Raw genomic sequence first — 14,916 nt, forward strand, 5'->3', positions numbered from 1 at the left:
CATTTTAGCAACTAGAATTATCAAGAGGTGTTTGTTATGTATAACTAGAGATCAGAGAAGCGTAAAGATAAAAAAACTGACTACCACCCAGGTCTGTCAAAGCTATGAGTGCCTAACCATTGCAGAAGCCTATCTTGTCAAATTATACTTTCTCTAATAGAAATATTTTTTCAGGACCCTTTTAGACTCTTAAAAATTATTTAGGACGCCTGAAATGTTTTGGTTTAATTAGCTATCTTTATATTTTCTCTCATATTACATACTGAAACTGAGGAAAAAATTTAAACACAAGAATTCATTGTTATTAGCCCTTACAGTGATGTCATCACACATCATACACCCTTTAGAAAACTACACTTAATACACATTGAGGTTGACAAGGGTTAACAATGTCTTAGTATTACAAAAATATGTAACAGATTCTAAGAGAGGGTCCCAATGATTCCCTCTTTCATAAAGACTTGAGACTATCCTTTAGATTTCTAGTTAAATGATTTTGAAATATTAAAATATCTATTTTTAAGAGATTTTTTTCTATAGGGTGAGTGCACTCACAAGAGAGACAGAAAGTGAGAAATCTTCCCTCAGGGGAGATAGCCATACCACAATCCCTTTTCCTCTATTCTCCTCTTGGGATTTTGGGCACACTCGCACACATGCCTGGCGTGAGTTTTAAGTGGGTCCAGTGAAGACCATAGAAGGACATAATGAGAAGGTGACCATCAAAGCCAAAGAGTGAGATCTCAGAAGAAACCAAACCTCACAATGACATTAGTTCTTAAAATTCTAGCCTCCAGAACTGTGGGAAAATAAGTTTCTACTGTTTAAAACAGCTGATCTGAGATATTTTCGTTATAGCAGATTTGGCAAAACAATACACTGCTTTCATGGCTTTCCTCATTTAATGTTTTCCAAACTTGTCTAACTGTCAGATTCACTTAGTATTTTTACTGAAATTTTCTTTTTTTATCATTTTTTATTATTTATACATACAATCGTTATATATAATTTAGTTTGTAAAGAGATTTTACCCAACATGATATATATCACACAGCAGGTGAGTCAAGAATACTATACATGACATCACCAACAGGCAACAAACCATATCTGTGTCCCACAAATGTCTTACTTCTCCATTTTTTCCCAAATTTCCCTTCCTGCACTCTTCCCCTCTCCCGCTCTCCTTCCACTTTGTCCCCAGTGTCCATAACAATTTTCAATGCTTTTATGTCCTCTGGTTTTTCTGTCTCTACCATAAAGTGTAGACTGTCAGAAATGTTCCATAGAGACATACAATGTCTCTGTTTCACAGTCTGACTTGCTCCTCTCAACAATAACTCTTCCATGTTTGTCCACTTTCTATCAAATGCCAGGGTCTCATTTTTGATGGCTGCATAGTATTCCATGGAGTATATGTGCCACACTTTTTCAATCCATTCATCTGTTTGTGGACATTTGGGTTGTTCAATGTCTTAGCAATCATGAATAATACCACAATAACTACAGTTGTGCAAACACTCTTCCAACTGAGCATTCTCCTGTCCTTTGGGTAGATACCCAGGAACAGAATTGCTGGATCATATGGTAGTTCTATTTTAAGGTCTTTGAGCAATTTCCATATTGTTCTCCACAGTGGCTGGACCAATTTACATTCTCACCAACAATGTAGGAAAGTTCCCCTTTCACCACTTTCACTCTGCCAGCACTTAGCATTGTTTGTTTTTTTAATCTTCACCATTCTGACTGGGGTTAGTTAGATGGTATCTCACTGTGGTTTTGAGTTACCAAAACCACATCTCCCTTATGATGAGGGACATTGAGCATTTTTTTCATTTGCTTTTGGGATGTTCATATATCTTCCTTAGAGAGTTGTTTAATCAGCTCATCTTCCCATCTTTTAATTGTGTTAATCATTTTCTTCTGGGTAAGCTGCTTGAGTTTCCTGTGTATTCTGGTTATCAGTCCTTTATCTGAGGCAGTTAACAAAAATTTTCTCCTATTCTGAGGGTTGTCAATTCACACTAATTGCTGTGCAGAAACTTCTTAATCTGATGTAATCCCACCTGCCTATTTTGGGGATTATTGACTGTGCTTTGGGAGTCTTGCTTAAGAAGTCTTTGCCTACCAGAGTTTCCCCAGTGTTTTCCACCAGTAGTTTTATAGTTTGTGGTCTTAGGTTTAGGTCTTTGATCCACTTTGGGTTGATTTTTGTTAATAGTGACAGATAAGGGTTCAGATTCACCTTTTTGCAGGTGGATATCCAGATTTCCCAGCACTATTTTCTGAAGACGTTTTCCTTTTCCCACTGAATTGATTGGTACCCTTTGTCAACAATCAGTTGGTTGTATATTTGGGGTTTATTTCTGGGGTCTCTACTCTTTGCCATTGGTCTTCATGTCTGTTTTTGTGCCAATACCATGGTGTTTTGTTTTGTTTTGTTTTCTGTTTTGTTTGTTTGTTCGTTTGAGAGGTTTTTTTCTATAGGGCGTGCGCGCTTGCCAGAAAGACAGAGATAGACAGAAAGCGAGAAATCACCCTCAGGGGGGATGGCCATGCCACAATCCCTTCTCCTCCATTCTCCTCTCAGGATCTTGGGCACGCATGCACACACGCCCGGCATGAGTTTAAGCCACCGGGTCTGGGACTCAAACCGTGGTCGACTATATGGGAGTCCAGCGACATAGCCATTACGCTAACTGCTAGTCCCATGATGTTTTGATTATCACAGGTTTGTAATGTATTTTGGGGTCAGGAAGAGAGATGCCACCCATTCCACTCTTCTCGTGCCGGATGGCTTTGGCAATACGTGGTCTTTTATGATTCCAGACAAATTCTACAATTGTCTTTTCTAGATCTGTGAAAAATGTCTCTTGTATTTTATAGGGATTACATTAAATATGTAGGTTAATTTGGGTAGGATTGCCATTTTGATTAATTCTGCCGATCCAGGAACATGAGATGTCCTTCCACTTTTTTGTTTCCTTTTCGATTTCTTTTTTTTAAGATTTTCATAGTTTTCCTTATAGAGATCCATAACTTCCTTGGTTAGTTTTATTCCTGAGTATCTTATACTTTCTGTGGCTATGACAAATGGGATTATTTTCTTCAGTTCTGTCTCTGTCTGCTTGTTGTTTGTACATAGAAATGCTACAGATTTTTGTAAGTTAATTTTGTATCCTGCCACTTTACTGTATGCACTTATTATTTTGAGTTTCTTCATGAATACTATTGGGTCTTCTATATATTCAAACATGTCATCTCCAGAGATAATTTCAACTCTTCTTTCCCTGTTGGAATGCCTTTTATTTCATTCTCTTGTCTGATCGCATGGCTAGGGCTTCCAATACTATATGGAATAGGAGTAGAAAGAGTGGGCAGCCTTGTCTTATACCAGTTTTTAATAGAAAAACTTTTAGCTTTTCCCCATTCAGTATAATGTTAGCTATAGGTTTCTCAAAGATGGCTTTTATTATACTGAGAAATGATCCTTCTATACCAGTTTTACTGAGAATCTTAATCATGAAGGAATGTTGCATTTTATGAAATGCTTTTCCACTATTGATTGAAATGATCATATGGTTCTTATCTTTCTGTTAATATGGTGTATTATATTTATGGTTTTGTATATGTTCAAATACCATCGCATCCCTAGAATAATGCCTACCTGGTCGTGATGAATAATCTTTTTTATATGCTGTTGAATACGGTTAGCAAGTATCTTGTTGAGAATTTTTGCATCTATATTTATCAGAGATATAGGTCTGTAGTTTTCCTTTTTTGTTATATCCTTATCCTTTTTGGGAATGAGGATGATGGAGGCTTCATAGAATGAATTTGAAAAGGTTCCTTCCTTTTGGATTTCTAGAAACAGGTTGAGTAGAATGGGGATTACCTCTTCCTTAAAAGTTTTGTAGAATTCAGCAGTGAAGCCATCGGGACCTGATCTTTTCTTTATTGGAGGTTATTTATTACTGATTTGATCTCATTGCTTGTTACAGGTCTATTCAGGCTATATGTGTCCAGGAATTTGTCCATCTTATACAGATTTTCTTGTTTGTTGGCATATAGTCACTCCTAGTATCCTCTAATGATGTTTTGTATTTCTATTATGTCTGTTGTAATGTTGCCTGATTCATTGTGAATTTGATTTATCTGGTTCTTTTCTCTTTTCTTCTTAATTAGTCTAGCTAATAGTATGTCAGTCTTGTTTATCTTTTCAAAGATAAATAAGCTTTTGGTTTTATTTATTTTCTGTATAGTTCATTTATTTTCTATTTCATTTATTTCTGCTCAAAATTTATTATTTTTTTTATCCTGGCATTTTTTTGCATTTTTTTGTTGTTTTTCCAATTCCCTGAGGTGTGATATTACGTGGTCCTTTTCCCACCTTTTCATCTTTTTCTTATGCATGCTAATTGCTATGAATTTCCCTTATGACTGCTTTTGCAGTGTCCCATAGATTATGGAAACTTGTGTACTCATTATCATTTGTTTTCATGAATCTTTTGACTTTAGTCTTAATCCCTAAAGTAGTCATGAAGTCATTCAGAAGTAGGTTATTTAGTTTCCATGTATTTGCATATTTTCCAGGGTTTTTCTTGAGATTAATATCAAGTTTAATTCCATCATGGTTGGAGAAGATGCTGGATATAGTTTGTATGCCTTTGAATCTGCAAAGTCTGGTTTTGTACCCTATCGTGTAGTCAAATCTTTGAGAGAGTACCATGCGGAGCTGAGAAAAATGTATATTTTGTTTTTGGGGTGGAAAAGTTCTATAGATAAATGTCAAGTTCATCTGATTTATGCTATCATTTAGGTCCTGAATCTCTTTGCTTTGATCTGTCTTTTTCTGTTTGTTTGTTTCTTTGATCTGTCTAAATGCAATAATGGGGTGTTGAGATCTCCAACAATTAATGTTACAATCTCTCTCTCCTTTTAGATCTTGCAGTTTTTCCTTTACATATTTGGGTGCTCCTGAGTTGAGTGCATAGATATTTACAAGTGTTAAAACTTCTTGATGAATTAGCCCTTTTACTACTATATAATGCCCTTCTTTGTCTCTTCTTACAGTTTTTGTCTTAAAGCCTGTTTTGTCTGAAATCAGTATAGTGACTCCCACTCTTTTTTGGTTTCCATTTGCATGGAGTCACTTTTTCTAGTCCTTCACTTTTCATGTATATGTCTTTATCCATGAGATGGGTTTCTTGTAGGCAGTTCTAATTTTTAATCCATTTAGTCAGTCTGTGTCTCTTGATCAGAGAATTAAATCCATTAACATTCAATGTTATTGGTGCTGGCAGGTGGTGCGGTGGTTAAGGGCACTGGACTCCCACAAGGCTGGCCACAGTTCAAGTCCTGGACCTGGCGGCTTGCTTTTTCATTTTCCCTCTCTCTCTCACTCTGTCCCTCTCAGCTCAGATTAAAAATAAGTAAATAAATAAATAAATGTTAAATAAAATAATTATTTTTAAAACATTCAACGTTACTATCAATTTTTCCTGACTTTTCCCTACTACTAGGTTGGTCATATTCTTGGTTACTTTTTGTTCTCTCATTGCTGTCTGTCTGTCTTTAGTTTTCTTGGGATAGTACTCCTTTCAGAATTTCTTGAAGAGCTGGTCCGTAGTTGGTCAATTCTTTCAGGTTTTATTTATCCAAGAATGTCTTTATCATCCTTTCCCATATGAAAGATACTCTTCCTGGGTATAGTATTCTTGGTTGAAGTTGTTTTTCATTTAAGACTTTGAATATATTTCCCCATTCTTTCCTTGCTTGTACTGTATCCGATGAGAGGACTGGTGTTAGCCTGATTGGATGCCCTTTGTAAATGACTTGACATTTCTCTCTTGCCAGTCTTGGTATCTTGTCTTTGTCTGTGTTTTGGCCATTCTAGCTATGATGTGCCATGGAGAGGATCTTCTTAAATTGATTCTATATGGGGTTCTTTGCATTTCTTGGGTCTGAATGTTTGAGTACCTCTCTAGACTTTGGAAAGTTTTCTTTCAGGATTTCATAGAATAGATTATCAATGCCCTTATTAGTTTCTTCAGCTTCTGGGATACCAATTATTCAGATGTTTGGGTGTTTCATGGTATCTAATACTTCTCATATATTATCCTCAGTTTTCTTGGATGTTGGCTCAGTATTTTTTATATATTTTTTTCTGGGTCAGAGGTTTTGTCTTCTACTTCCAAGATTTGATCTGCATGTTCTAACCTGCTTTTAATACTTTTGAGGGAGGTTTTGATTTCCTGTATTACAGCCTTCATATCTAACAGTTCCATTTGGTTATTTTTTATGGTGTCCAATTCTTCTTACATATTAAGGAAGATATGAAAGAAGGTCTTCATAGAAGGTCTTCCTCATCTCTTGGAGTTCAATGTCTCTTTTCTCTTGCATCTCATAGTTTTGTTACCATAAATATTCTAAATTCTTTTTCTGACATTTTAGTAGTATCCTTTAATTTTTCTCTACATGGAGATGAGTTACAGTGTTCCCTTGCTGGAAATGTATTACTTGATTCTCTCATCCTTGAGGCTCTTCTCCAATTTTTAGTCATTTGATAATGTATTCTGTTTTGGCTAATATGTTAGAGAAAGATTTTGTAACCATGAGTTCATGTGTTTCCCTTACTATGAAATGATTTGGTGCTATTTTATCCCTTCTACTGTGTCCTCCAGTGTTGGAATCACAGGAGGAGTTTTGAAATTGGATTTATGAAGGGGAGTTTCACTCTTTACAACCAGTACAGTAAGAGGCAAAGAATTATCTAAAACTCACAATGTTCAGATGTTTAGGTACTATGCACCTAGATTTCTCTAGGCAGTGGGTAAGAGCTGAGCAGTAAAATAGGAGAGTAAGATATAAGAAAAAAATTAGGAAGCAGAAATGGAAAGGAAAAGCAATGGAAAAAGAAGAAAATAACTAGAACAAAAAAGAGGAGGAAAAAACAGAAATCATGTCACAGAAAATAAAATTGGGTTAAAAATGGAAAACCAAGACGGAGATGCCCAGATGGATTCTGTCCTAGGTGAAGGAGAAGAGACAAATTAGCAAGAGAAAGGTGCAAGGAAGGGGACATAAAGCTGTTTTTTGTTTTTAAAGGAAAAAAAAGTTGGGGGACCAGCAGTTAGCGTAATGGCTATGTCACTGGACTCCCATGTAGTCGACCGCGGTTCAAGTCCTGGACCCAGTGGCTTAAAACTCACGCAGGGCATGTGTGCGTGCGTGCCCAAGATCCCGAGAGGAGAGTGGAGGAGAAGGGATTGCGGCATAGCCATCCCCCCTGGGGGGTGATTTCTTGCTTTCTGTCTCTCTATCTCTCTCTGTCTTTCTGGTTAGCACAAACACCTGTAGCAAAAAATAAAAATAAAAAATAAAAATCTCTCAAAAAAAAGAAAGAAAGAAAAAAATGTTGGAAGAGACAGAGAAGAACAAGAAGGTGAAGAGGAGCTTTGCCTACCTCACTAGCACTGGGGTCTGGAACAGGAGGGCCTGTCTGGGGGAGGGGGGTGCTTCTCAGCCATGAAGCTGAACCCAGACAGGACAGCAGAGGCAGAGATGGAGTTGCCTGGATGGATTCTGTCCTAGGTGAAGGAAGAAAAGACAAATTAGCAAGAGAAAGGAACAAGAGAGGGTACAGAAAACTTTTTTTTTTAAGAGAAAAAAAGTTGGAAGGGACAGAGAAGAACAAGAGGGAGAGAGAGACTTTGCCTATCTGACTAGCACTGGGGCCTGGAAGAGGGACCTGTCTGAGTAGAGGGGGCTTCACAGTCGTGAAGCTGAACCCAGATGGGACAGCAGAGGCAGAAGTGGAGATGTCTGGGTAGATTCTGTCCTGACTAGCACTGGGGTCTGGAAGTGGGGAACGCTGGCTGGGGGGGGTTTCACAGCTGTGAAGCTGAATCCAGAAGGGACAGCAGCGGCAGAGATGGAGATGCCTGGATAGATTCTGTCCTGACTAGCCGTACTGAACTTTTCAACTACAGGTCAAGAGTTAAGACACATGGGACCAGCAGTTAGCATAATGGCTATGTCGCTGGACTCCCATGCAGTCGACTGCGGTTTGAGTCCTGGACCAGGTGACTTAAACTCACACCGGGCGCATGTACGCTCATGCCCAAGATCCCAAGAAGAGAATGGAGGAGAAGGGATTGAGGCGTGGCCATCCCCCAGCCCCTCGGGCAGTGATTTCTCACTTTCTGTCTCTCTGTCTCTCTCTGTCTTTCTGGTGAGTGCACGCGCCCTATAGCAAAATAACCCTAAAAAAAAAAGAGAGAGAGAGAGAGAGTTAGAACACACTATAGTAGGTTAAACAGGACCAACCCGATGGTGCAGTGCTATGCAGAGGAAACCAGATCCCACGTGGCTGGCAAGCATTTGAGTTCCAGCCTTGGCAATTTACACATCAGGTGCAGGCACATGTACCATGATCCTTATGGATGGAGAATTGGAGGAAAATGAAAAAGGATTGCAGCATGATCAGATCCTATTGAGGTGGTGTGCTCTCTCTCTCTCTCTCTCTCTCTCTCTCTTCCTCTCTCTTGCATATGTGCCCTATGGAATAACAAAAGGAAAAGATTGTTGTAAAAGAAAAGAATAAACAGTGAGAAAATAAAGTATAAATGATAATTCTCCTCCTTTAGAAGTAGAAGCATGAGAAACTGATAGTAGTTGCTAAGTGATGAAGAAAGAGAGAAAATTTTTTGTTCTGTTTAATTTTTGCTTTATTTTGAAAAAGAGACTTGATGGTGATTACTAAATAAGAAAGAGGAACACTGATGGAGCAAGGACCTGAATTAGGAGCCAAAGTAGAATAGTCAGTCTCATATCACTGATGCTGATGATAGCTAAAGAAATGACATGGAGACTACACTACTGTGCATACCTGGAATCAAAGCCAAGGTACCTTACCCAACCAACACCTAGGAACCAACCACCTAATGGAGTAAATCTTTTACCATAAAAGTCATCCTATAAAATTGGTAGAGACAACTGTTTCATCAGATGTGCAAATATCAACAAAGGGACACAAGAAACATGAAAAGCAAAGTAGCATGATACCCACAAAGAAACACAATAATGCTCCAGCAGCAGACCACATAGGGAAGGAAATCTATAAAATACCTGAGAAAGAACTGAAAATAATGATCCTAAGTAAAATCAGCAAGACACAAGACAATACAGATACAGAATTTAATGAAATCATGGAAACATTACATAATCTTAGTGAGAAATTCAAGAGAGATATCATTTAAAAAAGAACCAAAGAGAAATCTCAGAGTTCAAGAATTCAAACAAAGAAGTAAAAACTACCATCAGAGTTTCAACCACAGACTAAATCAAGCAGAAGAAAGAATTTCTGATGAGACAACCCTGTAGGTAACACAGTGGTTAAGCACTGTGCAGAGGAAGCCAAATCCCACATGGTCAAGTGGCATTCAAATTCTGACCCCTGGCTAGCTCTAATTATATTAGATAAAATAAACTTAAAGTCAAAATCTGTAAAAAGAGACAATGAAAGTCATTTTATAATGAATGAGAAATGGGTCAACGAGCAAGAGGACGTAACAGTGATAAATATATTAGGTTGTCAGAAAAGTCATGAGTATTTCTTTATATTTTTCTATGCAAAGATGCATCATGACTTTTTTGACAATCCAGTATATAAAACAAATATTATTAGGTCTAAAAGGAGAAACAAGGTTGGCTCAGTGATGCATTGAAGTTAAGTACTGTTCGTAGAGAAATGGATCCCACATGGTCAACTGCAGTTTGTATCCCAGCCCTGGAAGTTTGAAAAACACACCAGGCATGTGTGCAGACATGTCCAATCCTGAAAGGATGGAGAAAACAGGATTGCAGTATGACCACGTCCCCTTGGGGAGTGTTTTCTCTCTCTCCCTCCCTCTTTCTCTCTCTCATACACATGTATGTGCAAGCACACACACCCTTTAATTAAATAAAGTAAAAAATAAAAATGTCTTGAAACAAATGAAAATGGTAACATAACTTGTTAAACCTATGGAGTACAGCAAAAGCAGTACTAAGAAGGAAGTTTATAGCAGTAAATAGCTACATTGAATATGTAGAAAGATTTCAAATAACCCAAAAGTGCACCTCAAGGAGATAAAAGTGCAGAGACTAGCAGATGACATAATGATTATGTCACTGGACTCCCACATGGTCAACTGCAGTTCGCGTCCCAGATGCTGTGGCTTAAAACCTCACGCTGGGTAGAACATTGGTTCTGGAAGCTCAGGACTGAGTGCAAGTATCAAAGAATCATCATGATTATTCAGAGACTCTTCAGGTTCTCCATTATTCAATCAGCAGTTTCAGTCCATTTATGGAGGAACATTGTGGTATTAAATACCACAGCAGTGGTATTTAATAAGGAACATGATCCTGTACAGAAACTTTTTGTGGACAAGATTAGAGAATACAAATCTAAACAACACACTGCTGAAATACCTGTTAATACTGGCCCAGAATATCAGCAAGATCTGGAGAGGGAGCTTTTAAAGCTGAAGCAAATGTTTGGTAAAGCAGACATGAACACATTCCCTAACTCAAGTTTAAAGATTCCAAATTTGAAATCATTGATAAACCCCCATCCTGAAGAAGTAAAGTAACATTAACCCAATAATCTGTGATGAGTCAGTTGTACAACTACAAAAGTATCAGAATAAATATACATTTCACAACTGTCAAAAAAATAAAATAGAATAAACTCATACACTGGGCACATGTATGTTCACACCTAAGATCCGAAGAGGAAAATGGAGAAGGGATTGTGACATGGCCATCCTCCCTGTGGGGTGGGAGGGTGGGGGGAATGATTTTTCACTTTCTGTCTCTGTCTCTCTGGCAAGTGCCTGCGCCCTATAGCAAAAATCTCTCTCAAAAAAATAAATAAATAAATAAAACCAAGTGCAAACCAAACCTAAAATACGTAGAAAGAAAAAAAAAATGAGAGCAAAAATAAATGAAGTTGAGACTAAGAAAAAAGAAAAAATAGTTGAATGGAGCAGAGTCCCTGCTCCATCCAACTCTTTTGAATAGAATTGGGTTGATTCATCATGGTTTGGCGAAGCAGAGCCAGAGCCTAGCCAGGGCCTGGCCAAGTCTGAGCTGCTGCTGCAGCCACTGCCACCATTTTAACAAAGTGTTAAGTCTGGGGTTCATACCATGGCTTCCTGCCCTCATTCACCGTCAGGAGAGAAAGAGAGAGCATTCTTGGGACAATTTATACCTGCCAGTATTAGCAAGAGCTTGAGTTAAAAAGAAATTTGTTTTATTCAATAAATTGAACTTTGACACCTTAAGAGTTATAATTACTGACCAAAAATAAGGACAGACTTAGACTTGGAAGAGGTATGCTGGGACTGGGCCAGCATCCACCTGTAGTGGACACAGCAGAACAAGTCTATATCTCCTCTCCGACACTGTTAAAAATGTTAAAATATAGCCATGAATTCCAATGGAAGTTATGGATCTGATGTTTGGAGAGTTTGTTGATGATTACACTGTCAGGGTGATTAATGTGTTTGCTATGCCACAGTCAAGAACAAGTGTCAGTGTGGAGGCAATTGATCCAGTGTTCCAAGCCAAAAGTTTAGGTATGTTGAAGCAGAAAGACAGGCCTGAGATGGTTGTTGGTTGGTATCACAGTCACTCTGACTTTAATTGGCTTTCTGGTGTTGGATACCAACACTCAGAAGAGCTTTGAAGCCTTGTTGGAGAGAGCTGTTGCAGTGGTTGTATATCCCACTCAGAGTATAAAAGGAAAGGTTGTTATTGACACCTTAGATTGATCAATACTAATATGATGGTCTTAGGATATGAACCAAGACAACTTCAAATCTGGGTCACTTAATCAAGCCACCTACCCAGGTATTAATTCATGGATTGAACAGACACGATTACTCCATTACTAATAACTATCAGAAAAAGGAACTGGAATAAAAGATGTTGTTAAATTTGCATAAGAAGAGTTGGATGGAAGTTTTTTAAAATTATTTAATTTTATTTATTATCATGATTTTTTTTTTATTTGCTATAAGCACACATGTGCACCAGAGAAAGACAGAGAGGGAAAATGAGAAAGCAAGCCACCAGGTGTGAGACTTGAACAATGGTCGGCCATATGGGAATCCAGCACCTTAACTACCACACACCTGCTGGCCCTGGATGGAAGTTTTGACACTTCAGGACTACAGTGAACATTGTAAACACAGTGAATCAGTGGTAAAAGAGATGCTGGAATTAGCTAAGAATTACAATAAGGCTGTAGAAGAAGATAAGGTGACACCTGAACAGCTGGCAATAAGGAATGTTGTTGAAAAGGACCCCGAAGGCCATTTAGAGGAACATGTGAATGTACTCATGACTTTGAATATTGTCCAGTGCTTAGCAGCTAGGTTGGATGCTATCATGTTTAAATAAGGCAACCCATCTCTATCACTTTCTAATATTTTATATGTTCCAATTATTTATTTTCTGTCACCCAGTGAAAGGATGTAAGCTCCCTTAGGGCAGGACTTTCTGTCTCTTGTTTGGTGCACCAATAGAGAGTCTGGTACATCAACTCAATGATTATTTTTTGAATGAATAAATTCCATTTTAAAGGTGAGGGAATTCAAAAAAAAAAAAAAAGAAAAAAGAAAAAAAAAAGTGAGGGAATTCAAACACAAGGAAGTTAAGTAAGTTAGGGAGCCAGAACGTGAACTCAGGCAGTCTGAGTTCATGATCCTAATCTAGAGTCCATAATGCTAATCATTATTCTAACCATGGATAAAGATAGGAAGCCTTTTGGGGTGGGAGGTATTTCAAATTACCAAAAAAGGTGGGAGCTGGATAAGAAGGCCATGCTCTATGGTCAGAATCAGCCACAGAAAATGAACGACGTAAAACTGGATACTACTAACATAGGAACTAGGTCATTATTATTTTGCACTTCTCCCCCACTCAAAGCAAGCAAACAATTTACGTTCTTTCCTTGCTCTTTATTATTATTATTTTTTTTTAAATAAAGTAACTATAATTTATTTGGAGTAGATAATTCTTGTTACCAAAACTTATTCACAAGGAAACCCAAAACAAAAGTGACATAAAGAAGCCAAATTAGACTTCTGATGCTAGAAAAAAGTAGAACGCAAGACAGTGTCATTCAATCTCTATGGAGGTCTAAAAATCAGAAGAGACTTTTTTTTTTTGAGAGATTTTCACTATAGGGCACGTGCGCTCGCCAGACAGAGAGAGACATAGAGACAGAAAGCGAGAAATCACCCCCCAGGGGGGATGGTCACGCCGTAATCCCTTCTCCTCCATTCTCCTCTTGGGATCTTGGGCATGCACGCACACACGCCCAGCGTGAGTTCTAAGCCATCGGGTCCGGGACACAAACTGCGGTCAACTATGTGGGAGTCCAGCGACATAGCCATTACGCTAACTGCTGGTTCCCAGAAGAGATATTTTAAAAGCATATCTATGAGAGTCTGGTATACCAGCTATATTGAAAACCAGCAACAGCTGGAGATATCAAGGGAAAGTGGGTTGTGGGCAATGAGAGAGAAGAGGCAGTACTTTTAGGACACTAGAATATATGCCTGAGGAATAGCAAAATAGTTAGCAAAATAGCATATGAAAATATATTTTCTATGAACTCTATCTTAAATAGATGCTTTTGTAAAAATTCAAAAATTGTATTACATTTTCAGAGCTAGTAAATCTGTTGCAAATCTGTCATGGAAGCAAACTCACCTCATTAGCACTAATATCTACACCTGCATATGGTATGACAGACAGAAGACTAGGAATAAAGCCTTTGTAAAAGCCACTAATCTTTTCAAACTTCCAAATCTTCCTGGCACAATCCACCATTCCAGAGTACTGTCCAGTTTTACTTATGTTCAAGTTAGTTTTTAAAACCTGAATGTGAAAGAGAGTAATACTGTAAGGTTATTGATCAGTTATCCAACCCAAAATATTCTGGGCTAAATTAAATTTAAATTGTGCACTACAGAACTCATCCATTATTAAAGAATAAAAGGAAAGCAGGGTCAGCAGATGGCACGGAGGTTAGGGTGACTGTATCCCACGTGCCAACTTCACAGTTCCAATCCCAGACCTGGCAGCTTGAAAATCATGCCAGGTACATGTGCATGCATGCCCAAAATCCAAGAGGAGACTGTAGGAAAAGGGACTGCAGAGTGGCCATCCTCCCTCTGAGATGGGGTGTGATTTCTCACTTTCCCTCTCTCTCTGTTTCTCTCTGGCAAATATACATGCCCTACAACAAAACTAAAAGAAAATTTAAATTAAAATGTTAAAAAAAGATGAAGTGGACTTGGTTCCAACAGTATTTTCTTTCTTTTTGGGGTAGTGGGGGAGAGGTTTTTGCTATAGGGCACGTGCGCTCACCAGAAAGACAGACAGAAAGCAAAAAATCACCCCCCCGGGGGGATGGCCACACTGCAATCCCTTCTCCTCCATTCTCTCAGGATCTTGGGCACTCATCTTGGGCTCTCACACACATGCCCAGCGTGAGTCTAAGCCACCGGGTCTGGGACTTGAACCGCAGCCAACTACATAGGAATCTAGTGACATAGCCATTATGCCAACTGCTGGTGTCCCACAGTATTTTCAACAACAGCATATTTATAAATTTTCTTACTGCTCCCTGGAATATATTAGTTTCCCATGGAACTGTTTTACAAATACAGTGCTTAAATGCTTTTGCCAAATTTCTGAGTTAAACTTTATAGGAAGAGAGAGTATCTGAGTTAAGCACTATCTTTCTTTTTTTTTTTTTCTTTTTTTTTGGGGGGGGGGGGGGTTTTTTGTTTTTTTTTTTTTTTGGGGGGTGGGTTTTTTTTTTTTTTTTTTTTTTTTTTGGGGGGTGTGCGCTTGTCA

At 38.2% G+C, this 14,916-nt stretch overlaps 1 protein-coding gene and 2 pseudogenes across 1 annotated transcript in view; 2 read left to right on the plus strand and 1 right to left on the minus strand.

Annotated features, from left to right (window-relative positions):
• The window catches only part of LOC102489209 (calcium-binding mitochondrial carrier protein SCaMC-1), a 53,647-nt gene that overhangs the window by 7,642 nt on the left and 31,089 nt on the right, over window positions 1-14,916 (minus strand). The window contains exon 8 of the mRNA XM_006149553.1: window positions 13,765-13,932. Coding sequence (XP_006149615.1) covers window positions 13,765-13,932 — 168 coding nt within the window. The remainder of the gene's footprint in view (window positions 1-13,764; window positions 13,933-14,916) is intronic.
• Window positions 10,290-10,621, plus strand: LOC114004431 (ATP synthase-coupling factor 6, mitochondrial-like; annotated as a pseudogene).
• LOC102496531 (26S proteasome non-ATPase regulatory subunit 14 pseudogene) lies at window positions 11,191-12,447 on the plus strand (annotated as a pseudogene).

The sequence above is a fragment of the Tupaia chinensis genome, unplaced genomic scaffold, assembly GCF_000334495.1.
Source record: "Tupaia chinensis unplaced genomic scaffold, TupChi_1.0 Scaffold000270_1, whole genome shotgun sequence".
Classification (NCBI taxonomy): Eukaryota; Metazoa; Chordata; class Mammalia; order Scandentia; family Tupaiidae; genus Tupaia; species Tupaia belangeri.